Source organism: Siphateles boraxobius, unplaced genomic scaffold (assembly GCF_051911475.1).
Source record: "Siphateles boraxobius isolate OS27281-9 unplaced genomic scaffold, OSU_SipBor_1 37, whole genome shotgun sequence".
In the NCBI taxonomy this organism is placed as follows: domain Eukaryota; kingdom Metazoa; phylum Chordata; class Actinopteri; order Cypriniformes; family Leuciscidae; genus Siphateles; species Siphateles boraxobius.
In genome coordinates, this window is record NW_027508997.1 from 106,074 (window position 1) to 125,834 (window position 19,761).

A 19,761-nucleotide genomic window follows, 5' to 3' on the forward strand; every position below is an offset into this window, starting at 1 on the left:
TAGTAAGCAACTAAATGGAGGACATAGGCTACATTGGGGTTCAAATGTCAGAAACCACATTTAAAATACCAGATACTGTAAACCTGGAAATAAAGTTGAAATAATTCAAACAAAGTTATAAGGAAGTGAATAAGAAACATTTAAGATTCTGAACACTTTCCAGACACATTTGTGATATTATTTTTTGTAGATACAAAAAGATATAAAGATAAGATATAAAAAGATCAAATTTGTGATATAAAATTTGTGATATTAACTCTTTGTAGAGACAGTCATATTTTACTTACATTGAAGCTCAGTGTTGTTGTTATTATTAACTAAAACTATTAAAAATGATTTCTAGTAATTGAAATAAAGTTGAAATAAAAAATAAATATTATATGCATACTTAAAAAACTTAAATAAGTTTAAGTACTAAAATAAATGAATAAAAATAAAAGATTAAAACAAATTATAATAGAAATGGACAAATTTCTTAACAGAACTTAAAATAATAAATAAATAAAAGCTTATTCAAAATATTAATAAATACAATATTAGTATATAAATAATACTAAAATCAAGTGTAGCGTCAGTTCTGGCTGCTGACTCTGAGCTGATCCTCTACCTATAGGAATATGACGCCTATCACTGTATACATATATAAGCTCCTTCAGTATTATCAGCAGCTATCGTGTTTCTGAGGAGCTGATTACCCTCCTCCCTCCCCAGCTCCTCCTCTCGTCAGTCAGGATTTGGCATTCTGATCCCCCTTGAATCAAAATAAATTCTCGAATTATGTTCTACTTTAAAATCTTGAATTAATGATATCCGCAATACATTAATGTTGGTTCTGTTCTATTAACCCTAAGGTTTTTTTTATTAATTAATAATAAATAATAAAGTTAATAAATTGGTAAATTGGTGCTCTAGCCCAGAACAGAACCATACCGTCAATCCTAACTGTATGCTAATTGTCAATCGTATTTGACGATAGTGGTCCTGACAGAAATAACACTGCTCAATATTTTCAAACCATGCTGGAGAACATGGAATTTAATAAATAAATAAATAAATAAATAAATAAATAAGAAAACATGATCGCACGTGAATGATTTTTGTCTGGTAAACAGTCCGGAAAATTAAAGTTTCACATCAAGATCCTCCGAGGATTCATCAAGCGTTTCTTTGCCCAAACATTTTCATTCAGAAGCGTTTATCCACAGAATAGGTGGCTTATTTTTGACTGGTTAAAAAGATATGGAAGAGACTTTTACGTCTATTTATTGTGTTCTTGTTTACACCTGCAGAGATACTTGACAAACAAAACTGATATACAAAACCAGCAGTGCTGGGGAAGATACTTTAAAACTGTAAGCCACTCATAATTTAGGTGGAATTCAGTATAGCCTAAAGCTACTGAAAAGTTCATTCAGTTCATTCAGTTAATTTAAGCTTGTTGAGCTTAAAATTAATAATCAGATCTGTATTTGTTCTGGCACAAAAACGTTTTTGATTGAAATGAATGAACACTCTCGGTTAAACATGAACAAATAAACTTCCACTAAATACAACAACAAACTAGAATACACTCATTTATATAACCAAGTTGAAAATACAGCAAAATTTAACCAAATATTTCACTTTTAAAGAGCACTTAAAATGCCATGCAGGGGCTGGACTAAATTAATTCACTGAATACACTCCAATGTTAGGAGAGTGTGTTTGATTATGGGTGATATATAATGTGACAAAAAACTAATGTGACAAAAAACAAATGTGGGGGGTTTTGTTATACTGCCTTGATACTTGTACAAAGTAGCTTGTTTTTTTTTTAAAACTACACTTTTGAAACCAGCTGAGCTACTGTCCTGGTACTGAAAAAAATTAATTGACAAAAAAAGTACCTATTACTGCTAGATACTACTATACTATTGTCATACTTTAGTTTGGTTGTGTATATTTCCTTAGACTATATATAGTGTTAATTCTTTCATAAAAGGTATTGTAGTAGTAGGGATGAGTACATTAAACATTGTAAAGGGCCGGTTTCACACAGACTGCATTTTTGCTGTTAAAAAAAACCGAAAGACAGAGATCAGGTAATGAAAGAAAAAACACAAAGTCTAGAGAACATTGCTTTTTTAGACTGCCGTTTCATGTCAGAGAAGGACCGTCTAGTGTGTTTACATTGAAAAACTATGGAAAAGAAGCGCAGTGGAATGTAAAAACGCGTTCTGTGTGAATGGCCCCTCTACTTTTTCTCATTATGATATCAGTCCTGGTTTCAGCCATTTTAAATGGCGTGAGAAAGAATTTTTTGCTGATGAATGATATAGAACGTTCTCTGCGGACTGCCAATCAGAGAACTTCTGTTTAGTGCTTATATGATGTTTCTCTTAAGAAACGTCTCTTTCTCAACGTCGTCTCTGAGGGAGACTCCTCTCTAAACAAGGGCTGCACATGCTTCACATCAGCAATAATACCAGGGGGATTCTGACCGGCCTCCAGGATTGCACTTAAACCAACAGGACAGTTAATGGGGGTCGTTAACATTGTGGGATTCAAGTTAACGGACTGAAATTACTGTACTACGTTTTACTGTGTGCTTTAATCACACTAACCTGAACCCATTGATTGTCATTAAATCTTATAAAATGGAATTTAAAAAGTATTTTGTGCTGTTACTGTGACACCTCATGAAGCATATAGAATATATGAATAGCAAACCTAATGACAGTGTTCACTCCCACTGTCTGCCATTGGTTGGACAAATCAATGGCGGCCCTCTTAGCTCCACCCATTAATCCCAAATTACATCTAGAGAGGCGGAGCTGGACTTCACGCTCAATCCATGGCTCTGCAATGAGCAGCCTCTTTATTAAACTGGGATAGGAAGAAAGTATTTGAACATCTAAAAAATCACACTTCAGCTTTTAACATGGGACAGCGCCCTCCACAGGCATCTTAACCCTCAGAGACTCACTGAAGCAAAAATGTTTAAAGAAATAAGTAAATATGATTTCAAGTCAGACTATCAAGTGTTTTCATTTTGGCAGGACAATTGGTTTCCCAGCTGTTACTGACTGTTTTGGATGACCTATAATGTTTTTGGTTTTTTTCAATTCCCAATGTTTAGTTAGTCTCAATTCCCAATTTAGACAGTTTTCTGATATTACATCCAGTGGCTTTCCAGAAACAATTTTTAGGAGGAAAATAATATCAATATCAATACTTGTTTTGAGCTACAGCCTAACAGTTGAGCATATCACAAGCAACACCAAGGCCATGGGTTCAATTCCCAGGCCAAGCAACAACTGATAAAACTTTGAATGCAATGTAAATGTTGGGTCTCTGAGGGTTAAACAAACAGTTTGTTGTTTAGTGTTTATTAAACATCATATAGCCTGAAACGTGCATTAAAGACTACTTTGATTATAATTCTCAAAATGTAGTGATGCCTAAAATAGAAATGAAGTACAACATATTCTTAATTTCATAATATCTTTATTCCACTTAACAGTTGTCTTGATGACAATGCCTTTAATGAGCATGGCCAGTCCAACTCAAGGAATATAGTGAAATTCAGGTTTTATAAAGGTGATTTAAAAAAGGTTTATGTTAAAGGTGAAGATGCTTTTTCTCCACCACTAATAGCACCAAGTTGCACTCTGTTCATTTAAGCTGTCCAACAACATTGCCTTAGCCAATAACTTGAGTTTGGGGCAGGGCTACTTGTTTATCTGAGCAATGGCTGAAGTGATTCAAACTTAATCATTATTTTTAACTTTTTCTGGTGTTGCTAATTATGCATAAATTACATACTTCACCTTTAAACTAATTCTGCTCTAGTAATCAAATACTAGACATTTTTTCATTTTCCAAATTAAGGTCCTACACCTCATCTGTTAAATCACTAGGCCTGTATTAACTCATCTGTACAAATACGTTTAGTTAGAACTTCAAGACTTGCCTCTAGGGCTGCCATTTGGTAATCAATGATGAGAATACGATCATGAATCCAGAAGCTGCAAAACGTAGATAAATGGATTTTGCATTCATTGGAAAGTCATTAGATATTACAGTTTAGATTTGTTAAGAGATGCTTTTTTGGCCCTGAGACAGCGATTCTCACAGTCCTCCTGAGTGTTGAACCGGTTGCTGTTCCCTTCACAGCCTCCATACCAGAACGGACTGCATTCACCACTGCGGCCATTGAAGTACCATTTCACTGCAAAGTTTGAGCAAGCTCCTGCGTCATACTCAAGCTGGCAAATGTCTGAGCAAAAAGAAAACAAAATTCAGTTTTAATGAGGTATTTGTAGCGCATCGTATTCACAAACCACCCACAGTCAAACTTAACTGGGTGCTACAGTGTACAAGTTGATATTGTGTTGTGCCAAGAGCACTGCTGCATGGATATTGAGTTCTGCACTAATTTTGTTACTTCATTTGCATAACTGTTTTAGTGAATGAAGGAAGCCCCTCATAAATAATTAATGAAGAAAACAATGTTTTTTATTCTAAAAATGCAAAATGCTATTATGGTTATGTTACTTTATGGTTTGGGCTTAAAATCAACACTCGTCAAGCGGAAAATGCGAGTAAAAATCAGTGTTGGCGAGTCTATGAAACAGTGTCCATCAGTAATATTTTTATGAATTTTAACAATGCAATATTGTGGTGAGAACATCAACGTCAACGACGCTAGGGAGTCGGGACAGTTGACGGGCCAGTGCTGCATCATTGCGAAAGTTTAAGCTTTGCCCATTTAAATTTTCAAGTGCAAGATGACGTGAAAGGGAACTCAATTTGTTACTCGTGGGCTGTGTGGGAAGTTTTCTGTGCACAAACATCAGAAGTGCGTGCCCAGAAATCCGTTTTAGAGAGCGCAATACTGAATTGAGCTCTCTTTCATGTATTCTTGAGACATATTCAAACAAAATTGTTGCAGTACATTCGCTCTTAAAGTGACAACAGCCTATTCCTGCTGAAGTATGTTCTCTTACGAGAGGTTCTCTCGTATTGCGTAAGCTAGCTTACGCTACGGGTAAAGTCATCTTTGCTCGAGATATTGAAGCCAAAAATTATCCTTAATTTTGTATTTATTGTCAACGCAGTGCAGCAGCTAGCAGACCTTGAGCAGGCATATTGGGTGCTCATTGGTTGCCCTGCGGCAACTGCTGCAACCTACCAGTGAGCCTCGCGCGTGACGTCACGTCCAATGAGGGCGCTTCGCGCCCCTACGCGTCATAGCCCGCCTAAAGGGCATATAAAAGGTAGGCTCGTAGGTAAGCTCTCCGGATCGCTGGACTCTGAGAGAAGCCTTCGCCGTTCGATCCAGCGACTAGCAAGAAGAGGAAAGCACCTGAAGAAGCCGGTCGTCTTCGCCACCTTCAGCAATCCATGCCTGCCCTGCGGGCTCGACTCGAAGCCTTCACACAGAACGCTGTCACTCCACCCTCTGGACAGCGCAGGAAGAAGCGCCGTGTTCAGAGGATGACGGAGTCCGTGGCCACAGTGAAGTGCTCGCCGGAGCGTCTCCCGCCAGCCTCACTCTCTCCTTATCTGCCCCTCCCGGACGCGCAGCCGCCGGCCTCGCCCCGCGCTGCCGCCGCCTCAGGTGACGAAGCTGAAGGGGGCCACTCACTGGACAGCTGTTCCATCCTCGTCGGATAGCGAGGAGTGGTCGAGTTCATATCACTCCGCCTCCCCTTCCGTCCAGGAATCCAGCAGGATTCGGGCAGGCGTGGACGCCGAGTTAATGCGTCTCCTCTCTAAGGCTGTCGACCAACTCGGGCTCGATTGGACACCGCCGAAGGAGCCCGCACCCAACAGGCTCGACGGCTGTTTCCTGCACAGCCGCCGCCCCCAGCCCGTTTCCAGATCTGCACCTTTTCTGCCGGAACTGCACGCTGAGCTGTCAAAGTCGTGGAGCGCACCATTCTCCGCGAGGCTCCACTCTCATGTCTCCTCGCCGCTCTCCCGAGTGGACGGCGCCACCGAGAAGGGATACACCTCTAACCCCACAGTGGAAGAGGCGGTCGCAGCGCACCTTTGCCCGCCCTCTGCGAGATGGCGCTCAAAGTCTGCCCTCCCGTCCAAAGCCTGCAGAACAACCTCAGGCCTTGTCGGCCGCTTCTTCGCCGCCGCCGGACAAGCTGCTTCCGCCTTGCATTCTATGGCCGTGCTGCAAATCCTTCAGGCTGATCTCCTCCGCCAATGGCCAATGGGACCAGGAGCCCATTCTGCCCCTAGCTATACATGTAGAAGCATGGAAGGCTATTCCTGGTGTGACAGATTGGGTACTAAGCACGATAAGTCAGGGCTATTCGCTTCAGTTCGCTTGCCGTCCCCCTCACTTTCGAGCTCCGACCGAGACGAAAGTGAAAGCGGATGTAGCACACCTACTCCGCTCAGAAATAGCCAAACTGCAGTGCAAAGGGGCCATAGAACCAGTACCTCCTTCTCAGAGCGAGTCAGGCATCTAGAGCTGCTACTTCCTCGTACCAAAGAAGAACAGAGCTCTAAGAGTCTACTTAGATCTGAGACATTTGAACAAAGGTCTCATGAGACGGCCGTTCAAAATGATTACGACCAGACAAATCCTAGCGCACATTCGCCCGGGAGACTGGTTCGTTTCTCTCGATCTGAAAGATGCATACTTTCAGATTCCGATAGCCCCGCGTCACAGGCCATTCTTGAGATTCGCCTTCGACGGTCGGGCATATCAATACACCATCCTCCCGTTCGGCCTATCCTTAGCGCCCCGTACATTTACGAAATGCATGGATACGGCTCTCGCCCCCCTGAGAGTGAAAGGGCTGCGAATTTAGAACTATCTGGACGATTGGCTGATTCTAGCACAGTCGGAGATGGAACTGATATCTCACAGAACTGCGCTTCTCAGGCATCTGGAGAGCCTGGGTCTCACGGTCAACTGGACCAAGAGCTCATTACTACCCTGGCAGTAAATTTCTTTTCTAGAAATAGAACTGGACTCGGTGGCTATGACGGCCCGCTTATCGACACAGCGCGCTCGCCGTGTTCGACAGCTAGCCGCGTCTTTCCAGAAAGGCAGCATTATGCCTCTCAAGACATTCCAGAGGATGCTAGGCTGTATGGCATCAGCTGCGGCTGTGCTTCAGCTGGGCCTGCTGCGCATGCGCCCGCTACAACGCTGGCTGAACTCCCAAGTGCCTCATCGGGCGTGGGTTTCAGGCCACAGGCGAATCAGAGTGACTCAGAGCTGCCTTTTGGCTCTGCAGCCCTGGTTAGCGGCCGACTGGTACCAGCGGGGAGTGACGATGGGGACTGTTTCACACTGATTGGTCATCTTGACGGACGCCTCCAACCTGGGTTGGGGCGCCGTCTTCGAGGGCAGACCGGCCTTTGGCCTGTGGTCAGACCAAGAGAAACTCTTCCATATTAACTGTCTGGAAATGATAGCGGTCGAGAACGCGCTCAAACGCTTCCTCCCACTTATACAGGATCACCATGTACTAGTCCGATCAGACAACATGTCAGTGGTATCCTACATAAACCGTCAGGGCGGCGTCAGATCCAGAAACCTCTGCCATCTGACGGAACGCCTGCTTATGTGGTCTCAGGGCCGACTGCGCTCGCTGAGAGCCGCGCACCTACCAGGCCACCTGAACGACGGTCCAGACACGCTATCCAGGAACCACATCCCCCCGGGGGAATGGTCCTTGCACCCCCAAACAGTCCAGTTACTATGGCGCATTTTCGGCAGAGCGAAAGTCAACCTGTTTGCGTCAAAAGACAACGCTCATTGCCCACTATTCTTTTCAAAGAACGAGGATGCGCTGGCCCAAACCTGGCCCAGCCTCCCTCTTTATGCTTTCCCTCCGGTCGCAATGTTACCACATGTAATCAAGAGAATCAGGGAAACGCGCCACTCGGTGCTCCTTGTAGGTCTGTGCTGGGAGAATCAAACTTGGTTCCCGGAGCTGATGCGGCTGTCCCACACAGCCCCTTGGCCGATTCCGGTAAGGAGAGACCTCCTCTCTCAAGCCCACGGCTCAGTCTGGCATCCCCATCCAGAGCGCTGGTCTCTACATGCGTGGGTGATCAACGGATACCCGTTGCTTTGCCAGAGGGAGTGATGAACACGATCACGCAATCCAGAGCCCCCTCTACGAGGCGGCTTTATGCGTCTAAATGGTCGTGTTTTCCAAATGGTGCGCCGATAGAGATCTAGACCCACAAATGTGCGGGGTCCCGGCTCTGCTTAGGTTCCTTCAGGAGCTGTTGGATTAGGGCAGGTCCCCATCCACGCTTAAAGTCTTTGTGGCGGCTGTTGCAGCGTTCGCTGAGTTGACGCCCGGCCAGTCAATAGGAAGGAACGAGCTCGTCATTCGCTTCCTTAGAGGAGCTAGACGAATTAACCCCCCGCGACCCCCTTCGGTTCCCATCTGGGACCTTTCAATGGTTCTAGAGGCCCTGAAAGCTTTCCTCTTTGAACCGTTAGACCTAAAGTACCTCTCGCTCAAAACAGTTTTTCTGACGGCTCTGTCATCAGTTAAACGTGTGGGGGATCTACACGCGCTATCTGTTAGTGCTGCGTGTCTTGAGTTCGGGTTAAACGACTCTAAAGTCGTCCTCAAGCCAAGACATGGTTATGTCCCTAAAATATTGGGCACCCCATTCAGAGTGCAGGTCATTTCTCTCTCGGCTCTGCCTGCATCCGACAGTGAGGGTGATGTGAATCTCCTCTGCCTCGTCAGGGCTCTCAGGATTCACATTACGCGCTCCGCCTCTTTCAGGCGTTCGGAGCAGCTCTTTGTTTTTCGTTTGGTGGGCGCACCAAGGGTCTCGCCGCCGCGAAACAGAGCCTGTCCAGATGGATAGTGGAAGCTAGCACATCTGCTTACATGTCTAAAGGTCTGCTATGCCCTTTGGGTATCAGGGCGCATTCCACCAGAGGCGTGGCCTCATCGTGGGCTTGGTCCAGCGGAATTTCCATTCATGACATTTGCGAGGCGGCAGGCTGGGCCTCCCCGTCCACATTTGTTAGGTTTTATAACCTGGAAGTTCCCGTGGCTACACTTCTGTCAGTGTGAGCGGTGGGTTTGTCCTGCACGGATTATCATGCTCGGACCCCCCTCACGCGACGCTAGCTCTCCTGGTTGAGCTGCACTATAGGTTTAACGGTTATGGACCGGCGTCGCCGCTCTGTGTACCCTATATGTGCTTATAACATGTGCTGGCCCGCATTGCTTGCTGACCACCTGTTTCCCGCTTATCTATGTTCCCCGGGAATCCCTGGGACTCATGTAGTGGAGGCTGGACGCGCACAGCGTTGACAATGGGTTCCCGTAGCGTACGCTAGCTTACGCAATACAAGAGAACCTCTCGTAATAGAACGATACTCGGTTACTAACGTAACTTCGGTTCTCTCTAGAAGAGGGAACGAGTATTGCGTAACCTGACCGTGCAGGCGCCACGAGCGTCTTATCGCTTCAGCTGATGAAACCAGTGAGACAACCTACGAACCTGCCTTTTATACGCAGTTTCGGCGGGCTATGACGCGTAGGATGTGACGTCACGCGCGAGGCTCACTGGTAGGTTGCCGCAGTTGCCGCAGGGCAACCAATGAGCACGCAATATGCCTGCTCAAGGTCTGCTAGCTGCTGCACTGCGTTGACAATAAATACAAAATTAAGGATAATTTTTGGCTTCAATATCTCGAGCAAAGATGACTTTACCCGTAGTGTAAGCTAGCTTACGCAATACTCGTTCCCTCTTCTAGAGAGAACCGAGGTTACGTTAGTAACCGAGTATAGTTTTAAATGTTAATCAAACAAAAAAAGACAAAGACAAATCTCTCAGTGCTCTAGACTGAATAAAAAACTTTTTCTAAAAATGTATGTTTCTTGGCTGGTAAAAAAATATTATGGCCGGTAAATTTTCTTAAGTCACTTGCCGTGGCAGGTGTGGCAAAAAGTCAGTTTTATAATTATACAAAAAAAGTGGTATGGCATATCTGCCAAGTGAATGTCTCTTTTACCCTTGAATATACTGGGATCATCCTGTGGAACATTTTCAGAATCTGTGGGAATAATTTGAACAATCTTAAAACGCTGTATAGGTTCATAAAATAAAGCATCTAATTTAGAAAATAGAAATAAATTATTATAAATGCTTAAAATCCTATATGCAATCTCAAAACTCTACAGATAAAAGGCAGACATAAAAGAAAGCATACACTATATATATATATATATATATATATATATATATATATATATAAAGAATAAATATACATTAAAATGATAAAGAAATTATTAGAAATGCTTAAAACCCTAAATGTAATTTAGGCATGAATGCAATAAAGCTTTAATATAATAGTACACATTATATATTTATATTTTCATATAGAATTATACATGTACATGTATACATTCAAATTTAATAATAATGATAATACATATAAATAATTAATAACAATTAAAAAAACTGAAGACTTACAAACCAAAGCAAAAATATCATTAAACAACCTGTGGTGAATTTACCTGTGGACCCACACTCTCTAAAGCACTCTTCCTCTGTCAAGAATCGGTTTTCATTCCCGTCACAACCACCGTACCAAAAGTGCAAGCATGTCTTAGTCTGCTGGCTGTAGTACCAACTGGACGCATACGATGCACAAACACGGCCAGAATCTCTTTCAAGGAAACATCGTGCTGTTGGACACAAACAGTACACTCCACTAATTCCCCATGGCACTAAATACTGAACTATGTCAGAGAAACAGCACAAAAACAGTTTATGCATTTTTAATGTCGGTGAGGATACATGCACACTACTGCGCCAGAGATGTATGCAACTTTAAAGAAGGAAGAGCAGCTACAGTAAATAAGGCCAGGAAGATCTGGATTTAGCACCTTTAGTTTTTGGTGGCTTGGTGTGGTCCTCTATGTGTTCTTCTGTAAAATGTTCAGTGTCCTCAAGTTGATTGGGTCCAGCGATTGGTTCTGTATTTTGATAAGCATCATATTCCACCAGAGGTTCTTCTGTTGTGATCAGCTCTTCGGTGGGCGCATCAGTGGGTAAAATATCTCTGAAACACATTTATATGGAATCATTTTATTAAAAAGCACAGAGTATTTATGTCTTGTAAAGCTAATTAATGTCCAATGTTCCAGCATCTGTTTGAATTTCAACTTACAAACAAAAACAAAATATAGCTCAAGAAGCCCAGTGTAGCAAAGGTTTATTGCATAGACGAGAATATCCCTGGAGATAACTCTTATTTTTTCTTATTTCATTCAGAGAAATGCTTTCACACCTTGCTATTGTGATTAATCAGGTTAGCAAGAAACACAAGTAAATACAGATTCACTTAGCTCTAGATGGGGCCAAGCACGGCCTACACTTTTGGCACAATGCAAAGACTCAAAGTTAACACAGTAAAATATTTAGACCACTCTTGAAGGGATTCAAACCTACAACCTCTGGATTATTGAGTCCAGATCTTAACCGACTGTCACACCACATACAGTGTATACACAAACACATGCCTCTGCTTTTGAAAATATGCTAACCTTTTTGATTAGATGTTCAAAGATTTACCTCTCTGTGGTTTCTTGTGCAAATTCAACAGGCCTCGGCACAAAATCACGACAATCACGGGTCTCTACCAGTCCCTGGGGTAAGATTCCTCCTACAAGACAACAGCAGTTGTTTAACTAAATTAAAAGTTTAACTAAAGTTTAATTAAAACTTAAACCATGAAAAAAAGAGAGAAAAAAAACGTTTTCATTACTTGAACTGTTAACTATAATAAAATACAGCTAGGTACCAAGGCAACATTTCTTTTTCATGTAATTTAGCTTTATAGTTTAACTAAAACTGATTTTTGAAAATGACAACAACAAAAAACTAAAACTTTAACTAAAATTAAAAACAGAAAAAATAAAAATATTTAAAATATTAATAAAAACTAAATTATAATAAATAATAATTCTAAATACTATAATAAATAATAAGTACTTAAAGGGTGATGAAACACTACAGCATGTTTTTTAAGATGTAAATATTTGTGTTTCAAATGATGAAAGAAGATGTTCGTATCTGTTAAAGGGATAATTCGCCCAAAAATGAAAATTTGCTTTTAATTTACTCACCAAAGATCAAAGATGTAGATGTCTTTTTAGCTGAAACCGTGGTCCTTGGTGATTTATATAATGCCTATAATAGCATATAATATAAAATGCCTAAAAGTAATTCATATAATATAAAGTAAGATTTTAAGCTGAAACCGTGGTCCTTGGTGATTCATATAATACAAGTTAATGGTTACAGTCACTTTGTGAGTCAAAATAAACATACACAGTCAAAACAAAATTAAAGAGATAGTTCACCCGAAATGTTTTAATTCTGGCATTAATTACTCACCCTCATGTCATTCACACCCCGTCAGACCTTCGTTCATCTTCGGAACACAAATGAAGATATTTTTGATGAAATCTGAGAGCTTTCTGTCCCTCCATTGACAGCAACGTCATTGCAACTTTCAAGGCCCAGAAAGGAAGTAAAAACATTGTTAAAATAGTCCATGTACCTAAAGTGGTTCAACCTATAAGAATACTACTTTTGTGTGCAAAAGTAATTTTTACTTTTAAACCTAAAAAGTAATACCCCCCCAAGTAACGACTTTATTCAACAATCTCTTCTCTTCCACGTCATTCTTCTACGCTGTTGACGTAGTGTAAACAGTGCAGCCCTTCTGGGTTCTACACTATGTTTATGCTCACAATAATGAGCCGACGTTGGAAGCGCTGGAAGAGAAGAGATTGTTGAATAAAGTCATTATTCGGGGGGGGGGGGCTTTTGCACACAAAAGGTATTCTTCTTATAATATTAAGGTTGAACCACTTTAGTCACATGGACTATTTTAACAATGTTTTTACTTCCTTTCTGGGCCTTGAAAGTTGCAATGACGTTGCTGTCAATGGAGGGACAGAAAGCTCTCAGATTTCATAAAAAATTCCTCATTTTTTTTCCGAAGATGAACAAAGGTCTTACCGGTTTGGAATGACATGAGGGTGAATAATTAATGACAGAATTTGTATTTTGGGTGAACAATCCTTTTATCCAGTATCTCTTGACAATTCACTGAGGTCTTATGAAGCGAAACCATCGGTCTGTGCAAGAAACTGTACATTATTTGCAACCTCAATCACGAGACCTCAGTGTATTGTCAGGATTCACGGGAGTTTTGACTGTGTGTGTTTATTTTGACTCTCAAAGTGACGTTGACCAATAACTTGCATTATATGGATCAAGGACCGCGGTTTCAGCTTAAAATATTTACATTTCTACTGAAGAAACAAAGGCACTACATTTTGGATGGCCTGAGGCGAGTAAACTAACAGCGAAATTTCATTTTTGGGTGAACTATCCCTTTCAATTCCAGAGAAAGAGGAAAGCAGACAATAAAGAGTTTTTGGGTTATATTCATAGAAAAGTTTACACACCAGACCAGGTTAGTAACCAATTCTATTGCATTGGTTTTATGAATATTCCTTACTGTGGAACATATTCAGGAAGGCGTAAACAAAGCGTGTGGCGTACTCTTTGTCATCCAGGAATACCAGATGCTGCTCCAGAGGAGAGTTGGCGAGCTCCTGCATCCGGTTCCAGTCGAATCTCTGTCCCGCCATGAGGATAAACATAACAACATTCTGACACTTACATAATCTAGACAAATAATCAAGCTGAGCTATGCTGTGCTCAGAGTTTTCAACAAAAACAGTCATAACCATTCGCTTGCTTCGTGGTCTCTCTACTTTAAGCAAAATGTTAGTAATCAACCACTCCAAAGCAAACTCAGGATGGGATGTCCCGCCCACTTGCTTTAGTGTACTAGAAAGATGGCGCTTCATGATACTGTGATCTTTAAACTTTGTGAAGCCGAACTCCTCGTTGATGTAAGAGGAGCCGTAAATGGAGCTCTGCTGGTAGACGGCTATCCTGGTTTTCCCGTCCGCTCTGCTCGGCTCGTTGCTCACACCGATCTTGTCTAACAGAGACAGAACAAGCTCCTTCGCTTTTAAATACTCTTGAGTGTTCATGTTATTAGACCCATCCAGCAGCAAAGACAGGTCCAGATCCATCTGGAGTGGTGGTGGCTGTGGAATTATACCACACGCCTGGTCTGGGTTACAACGGTCTGGAGGAGGAAAAACACAGCTGGTTTATAATCAAAGACATCCATGTTATAAAACCTTCCTACATAAGCAGCTGGCCTCTAAGTCTGCATCCTTACTGAAACAGAAGCGCATAAATGACTGATTTGAAACACTCTGCATAGGCAGCAACTGTGCATCATACAAAAAGAGCTCCTTATTGGGGAGTAAGCATACAAAAAAAATAATGCACAGAAATATTGGTCAAAATAGTAACTTAGGATTTTTAATCAGCATTTCTCTAAGTTCGTCCACCATCATGACTGGATATTTTTTACTGAACGTTGTTGCAATGCATTATAGAATTGACTCCGTAACAGATACTTGCTGCTGCCTTTGAATTTTAGTAAAATTATATATTTTTAGAGGTAGCATAATTATGCTGCTTACATTTTGAAACAGACTTCACACAGGGAGCGTGCAAACAGAGCACTGTAACATTCATTCATTTAATCAAGCATAAATTGATCAAAAATAACAGTAAAGACTTTTAAAATTTAACTTAATTTAATTTCTATTTCAAATAAATGCTGCTCTGTTGAACTTTCTATTTATAAAATAATAATAATCAGAAATGTTTCTTGAGTAGCAAATCATCATATTAGAATGCTTTCTGTTGGATCATGTGTCACTGAAGACTGGAGTAATGATGCTAAAAATTCAGCTTTGCATCACAGGAATAAATTATATTTTAAAAATATATTAAAACTGTTGTGTGTGTGTGTCTGTACCGGAGCTTACCAAAGCAAATGAGGCACTGTTTAATGCGATTTATTCCTCTGCCATCAACAATAATGTAGCTTCTTGTGTCGTCAACCTGAGACAAACATTTGAGGTGAATTAATAACTATTGTACATAATATGCTTCATGCATTTATTTCCCAGTGACTAGGCCAAGGCAGCATCTGCAGGGGAGAATTCTGTGGAAAATATTTAAGATGTTAATAAATTAAGATTTCTGTGAGAACATATTCTGTCTGGGCTGTTAAAAATTATCTGGAATCTGACAGCTTGTGGGAGGAATTTCCATTGTAAGACTGGAAAACTAGTTGAGGAACGATCACTCCTCGAGTGGACAAAGAACCCTGCTGAAAATTACCATTTGAACTCCCTCTCGTGCATTCGAGACGCAAGTAGAAATATCTTGCACACAGAGGGGTGTGTCTTACAGACAAATGGTCAGAAGGTGTTAACTCAATCCAAATTTACACTGTTAGCAAATGGTTCAATGTAAATCAACTTCTGACCCAGTAAGTCTGGGACAGTGATTTCCCACTGTGAACTCATGTTTACATTTGAAATGAGTTCTGGCTACATAATGGAATGCAGCAAAAAGATCAGGGCCTTTTCTGTATCTCAGATCAGCCCGTGAGGCTGAGAGTTGCCTTAACTCTCAGCTTCATGTATTTCTTAAATGTCGGTTAACATTTCTCTTCTTTATTCAAGAGCATTTCAAGTTTTGTATTGATTATCTTTGAACTGATTATAACATTGTTAGGATACATTTACCTGACATAATAAATTGTTACATTTGATTATTCTAACTGATTTTGACATTATTTACATTAGAGTTAAAATGAATGGTCAAACATTCGCTCATATTTAAGGATGCACGAATATCATTAAAACCTTTTTCATTTATGGAGTCAGATGAAATAACGAGTTAATACAAGGAAAAGGAAAGACTTGTAACACGCAGAGCCCTTCACCCTGCTGATCAAAGAGACCCTCTTTGGCCTGATCCAGCGCGGGTTTACACCATGAAAGGGATTTAAACATGGTAATATATGTGCTAAATGGAGCTAAAATGACTCTTATTCATAGCTGAGAACTTTAGAAAATCCACATAAACAAACTTGCATGTGGATGTAGAACTTAGTAAATGATGGGCATTCCAATTCTATGGAGGACACAAAAATCTGCACGTTTTTCTATGGACTTCCATAAAATTCAAAATTCTGGGTCTTGTATGTTTATTAGATAATTTTTTAGATTATTAGATATTTGACCTAATTTGTTAATGCTTTCAGCCACCAACTAAAGGTTATTACTCATTGTTTGTCATCACAGTCACTAAATACATTGGCATATCCAAATCTGATTGTTTTCATATCTACCTGCATTGCTCGTCTCACATCATCAGCGGGACGTAGAGCGATCACTCCGAGGCCAATGTCTGCAGCCTTGAACTCCAGCATTGCTGTGGCGAGGCTTGATTCGTCATTCGATGGCCCGTTTGTAAAGAAAACAGCAACCTTCCTCATAAGCCTGCCCTTTCGGAATCGTTTGAAGACGTTTCGTGCCACGAAGCGCATGGCTTGTCCGATGTCCCTGTTTTTTGTGGTTCTCTCTAGAGCTATTGTGCTTAGAGCTTCCAGAAGAGTCTTCTTTTTAAGGTGGTCTACGAAATGGATCAGGTACTTGGACTCGCTGTTGTAGGAGATCACAGACACTCGAGCTCCCCATGGACAATTTGTCTCAGCAATGGAAATGTCTTCCAGTAAGGAGCGAGCAGCAGAACGCATTCGCTCGAACACTTCAGAAGATAGACCTACAGACATATCCAAGGCTATCACCAGGTCTGTGGGGTAAACTGGACACTGGAAACGTTTACCTGGAAGCATTGGTGGGGAAAAAAAACAATAAAATTAACTATTTGTAAAAAGATTGCAGATATATAAAATCTTTAAAAGTTATTGATAAATGAGGCATTGAAATGTAGTTGAAGTAAAGGGCAAAGCATACCAGCGCAGCAAGCTGTGGAGACAAAATGAAAGAGAAAATGTAGATGCTTTTAAAATTATTTCAAGGTTTAACAAGCTAAAAGACAATTCTAAGAGATCATGAAGAGACAGAAAAAAAAAGTTTTCAATAAAATTAAAATCAATCAGTCATTCTGCTTGGAATTCTTTGGATATTAGATGCTGTGAACTTACCACAGTTTTTGCGTATGTATTCGACCAGGTCACATTCCTTTATATTGAGAAGCAGAAAAGGAGGATAGAAAGAAAACAACATTTTTGAACCGAGTAATTTAATACTGTTTTAAGATAATTTATAGTAATACGAACATACAGGCATCGGACTGATTCCAGGAACTCCTTTTTCACCCTAAAAATAAAATAGAGTTAAATAAACAATTACACAAACACTTAATGAAATAAATAAAGATGAGCAGAAAAATCTTACAGTAAATCATCAGTACACCTGATTTACATGCAGTGTTGGGAAGGATACTTTCAAAACGTATTTCGTTACAGAATACATAATACATGCCCAAAAATGTAATTTGTCACGTATTCTGTTACGTTACTCAATCTGAGTAACGTATTCTGAATACTTGGATTACTTCCACATTGAATTGCATTTTAAAAGTGTAGGAATGCGGCCATCAAATCCTGCTTACTAAACAGGCCTATTCTGGTGTTTCTCTGTTCCAACTGGCTGAATGTGTTAGGCCCATGCAGGGGTGTAGTACCAAATTTTGGGCCCTGGGTACAAACCATCTAGCTGGGCCCCCCGCCACGGACTTTTGATTGGAGCGCGTCAACTTCTCCAACGGGGGGGGCGGGGGGAGAGACGGACTTTTGATTTGAGCGCGGCAACTTCTCCAACGGGGGTTGGGTGTGGACGGACTTTTGACATGAGCTCGCTGACTTCTAAGGGCCCCCCCCCCCCTGCCTCGGGCTGCCTCGGGCCTACTCTGTACCTTTTTTCCCCCCGCTACCACGCCCCTGGGCCCATGTCTTCCCATAATTTGCTATAGAAGAACAAAGACTATAAGTGTATGTTGCGGTCACCGGTGTGGTGATGCGGTGGTGACGCGTTCATGTAACATGTAAAGGTGGCGCTGCCAATAAAGCACCTAAAAGCTGTCACAAAGAACCGGCAAAAGTAATGACTGAATATGTTAGTGTCAGCTGCAAAGATGAAGTTGACGATGACTCGCGATCTTCGCAGCAGCCTAGTGAACGCGGCCGGAGAGAAATGCACATTTCATACGGATTACATAAACAGAGAACAGTCTGTTTTCTTTCGTTTTGAATTGTTCTGTTTAAAAGTAGACATGTCTGTTAGGCAAGTAGGCTAGCCTACCTTATACGCTAAGTTTCTGTTCATTTATGAGATGAGCCCCAGTTCACGCACCAGCGCCTCCATGCCGTGATATCTATTGTCTGCTATATTTACTTCTTATTTATTAATTCCAGCCAATTTGGTTGATGAAACATTGATTAAAATTAAGATACAATTAATACAAATCGAAATTCACTTTAAAGAAAGGCTTTTTGCATCTGTTTGATGTCACTGTGAAAGTTTTAAAGCAGTCTTTTAGTGCCGCTTTCAGAGTGGTCACGTCCGTAACATTGTTTTTCCTCATAAATGCGAACAAGAAAACTAAAATAAAATGAATATTTTATGTTCTGTGGAGAGCCAACCCTTCTTCATCCGGTGGGTATTACTTTTGGTTTGCGCCGTGTAGCCTAATTCATAGAAGTAGGCAACTAAAAAATATTTGGCCTAAAAGTTAAATATTTTTTTGCGTCACGCATGTTTATTTCCCTCATATTAAATATAAAACGCATGTGTAGACAGATATTTTTCTAATGTCTGGACTCCTTTATTAAGGGAGTATGGATATACAAACAGACGTTTTGATATATTGGTATTAAATTTGCATTCAAAACTTGAAATAGACATTCTCAGAAAATGCATGTCCTTAACGCAATTGCTAAATTTTAAATAATTATTCCGCAACTAGTTTTGTGGTGTATGTCTACGTATTTTATTATCTTAACTTCAAATAATACTAATAGTAATTTAAAGATATGGTAGCATTGGATCTGGACGGGAAGGATAACTCTGGGAGTTGGAAGGTGAGTGTCGCGATTCTGCCTTCTCACACGCAACACAGGTTCGTGGATCTGAGTGTCATGATTTCGGTTTCATATCGCATATTGTTACAGCCCTGTAGCTAGTAGCCTACCTGATACAACTATAAAATAGCAAGGTGACCAGTAAAACTACAGCAGACGACTACCCCTGGCTAATTAAAAAAAAAAAAAAAACTTTAAAATGCTTCTTCAGGTTGGAGGTGGAGTCTTTGGACGCTGAAAGGAGGATGGTTGCTTGTAAGCAGAGGTTGCACTGCACAGTTAAATTTGTTCTCCCTTCTCTTTCTTTAATGTGAAATGCTGTTTGAATTTCCAAGATAGAAACGCATTCTTGCCCTGGCTCTGTTGTTCCGGCTCCATCTCTACCTTTAGCTCCCGCTGCTCCTCTTCCGACTCCATTGTGACCGATCACGCAAACCGCGCATTTTTTCGTTTTCATATTGGGGCTTCTGGGAAATGCATGGAGTTGCCTTAATTTATTTAGAGAGTCAATAAACTCACGAAACAGAAAAGTATCGTCATGTAATCCATTGATTTCAACAATGTAACTGTATTCTAAATACCAACTATTTAAATTGTAACTGTAACGGAATAAAGTTACTCGTAATTTGTATTCTGGATACGTAACGCCGGTACATGTATTCCGTTACTCCCCAACACTGTTTACATGTTTATAA

At 40.9% G+C, this 19,761-nt stretch overlaps 1 protein-coding gene across 1 annotated transcript in view; it reads right to left on the reverse strand.

Annotated features, from left to right (window-relative positions):
- Window positions 1-3,469: 3,469 nt before the first annotated feature.
- Window positions 3,470-19,761, reverse strand: part of LOC143702948 (collagen alpha-6(VI) chain-like) — a 163,630-nt gene continuing 147,338 nt past the window's right edge. The window contains exons 32-42 of the mRNA XM_077196888.1: window positions 17,268-17,303; window positions 17,129-17,165; window positions 16,938-16,949; window positions 16,310-16,806; window positions 14,934-15,009; window positions 13,535-14,176; window positions 11,575-11,665; window positions 10,887-11,062; window positions 10,515-10,685; window positions 10,010-10,051; window positions 3,470-4,258 (exon numbers count right to left, since the gene is read on the reverse strand). Of these exons, the coding sequence (XP_077053003.1) occupies window positions 4,059-4,258; window positions 10,010-10,051; window positions 10,515-10,685; window positions 10,887-11,062; window positions 11,575-11,665; window positions 13,535-14,176; window positions 14,934-15,009; window positions 16,310-16,806; window positions 16,938-16,949; window positions 17,129-17,165; window positions 17,268-17,303 (1,980 nt within the window). The 3' untranslated portion in view covers window positions 3,470-4,058. The remainder of the gene's footprint in view (window positions 4,259-10,009; window positions 10,052-10,514; window positions 10,686-10,886; window positions 11,063-11,574; window positions 11,666-13,534; window positions 14,177-14,933; window positions 15,010-16,309; window positions 16,807-16,937; window positions 16,950-17,128; window positions 17,166-17,267; window positions 17,304-19,761) is intronic.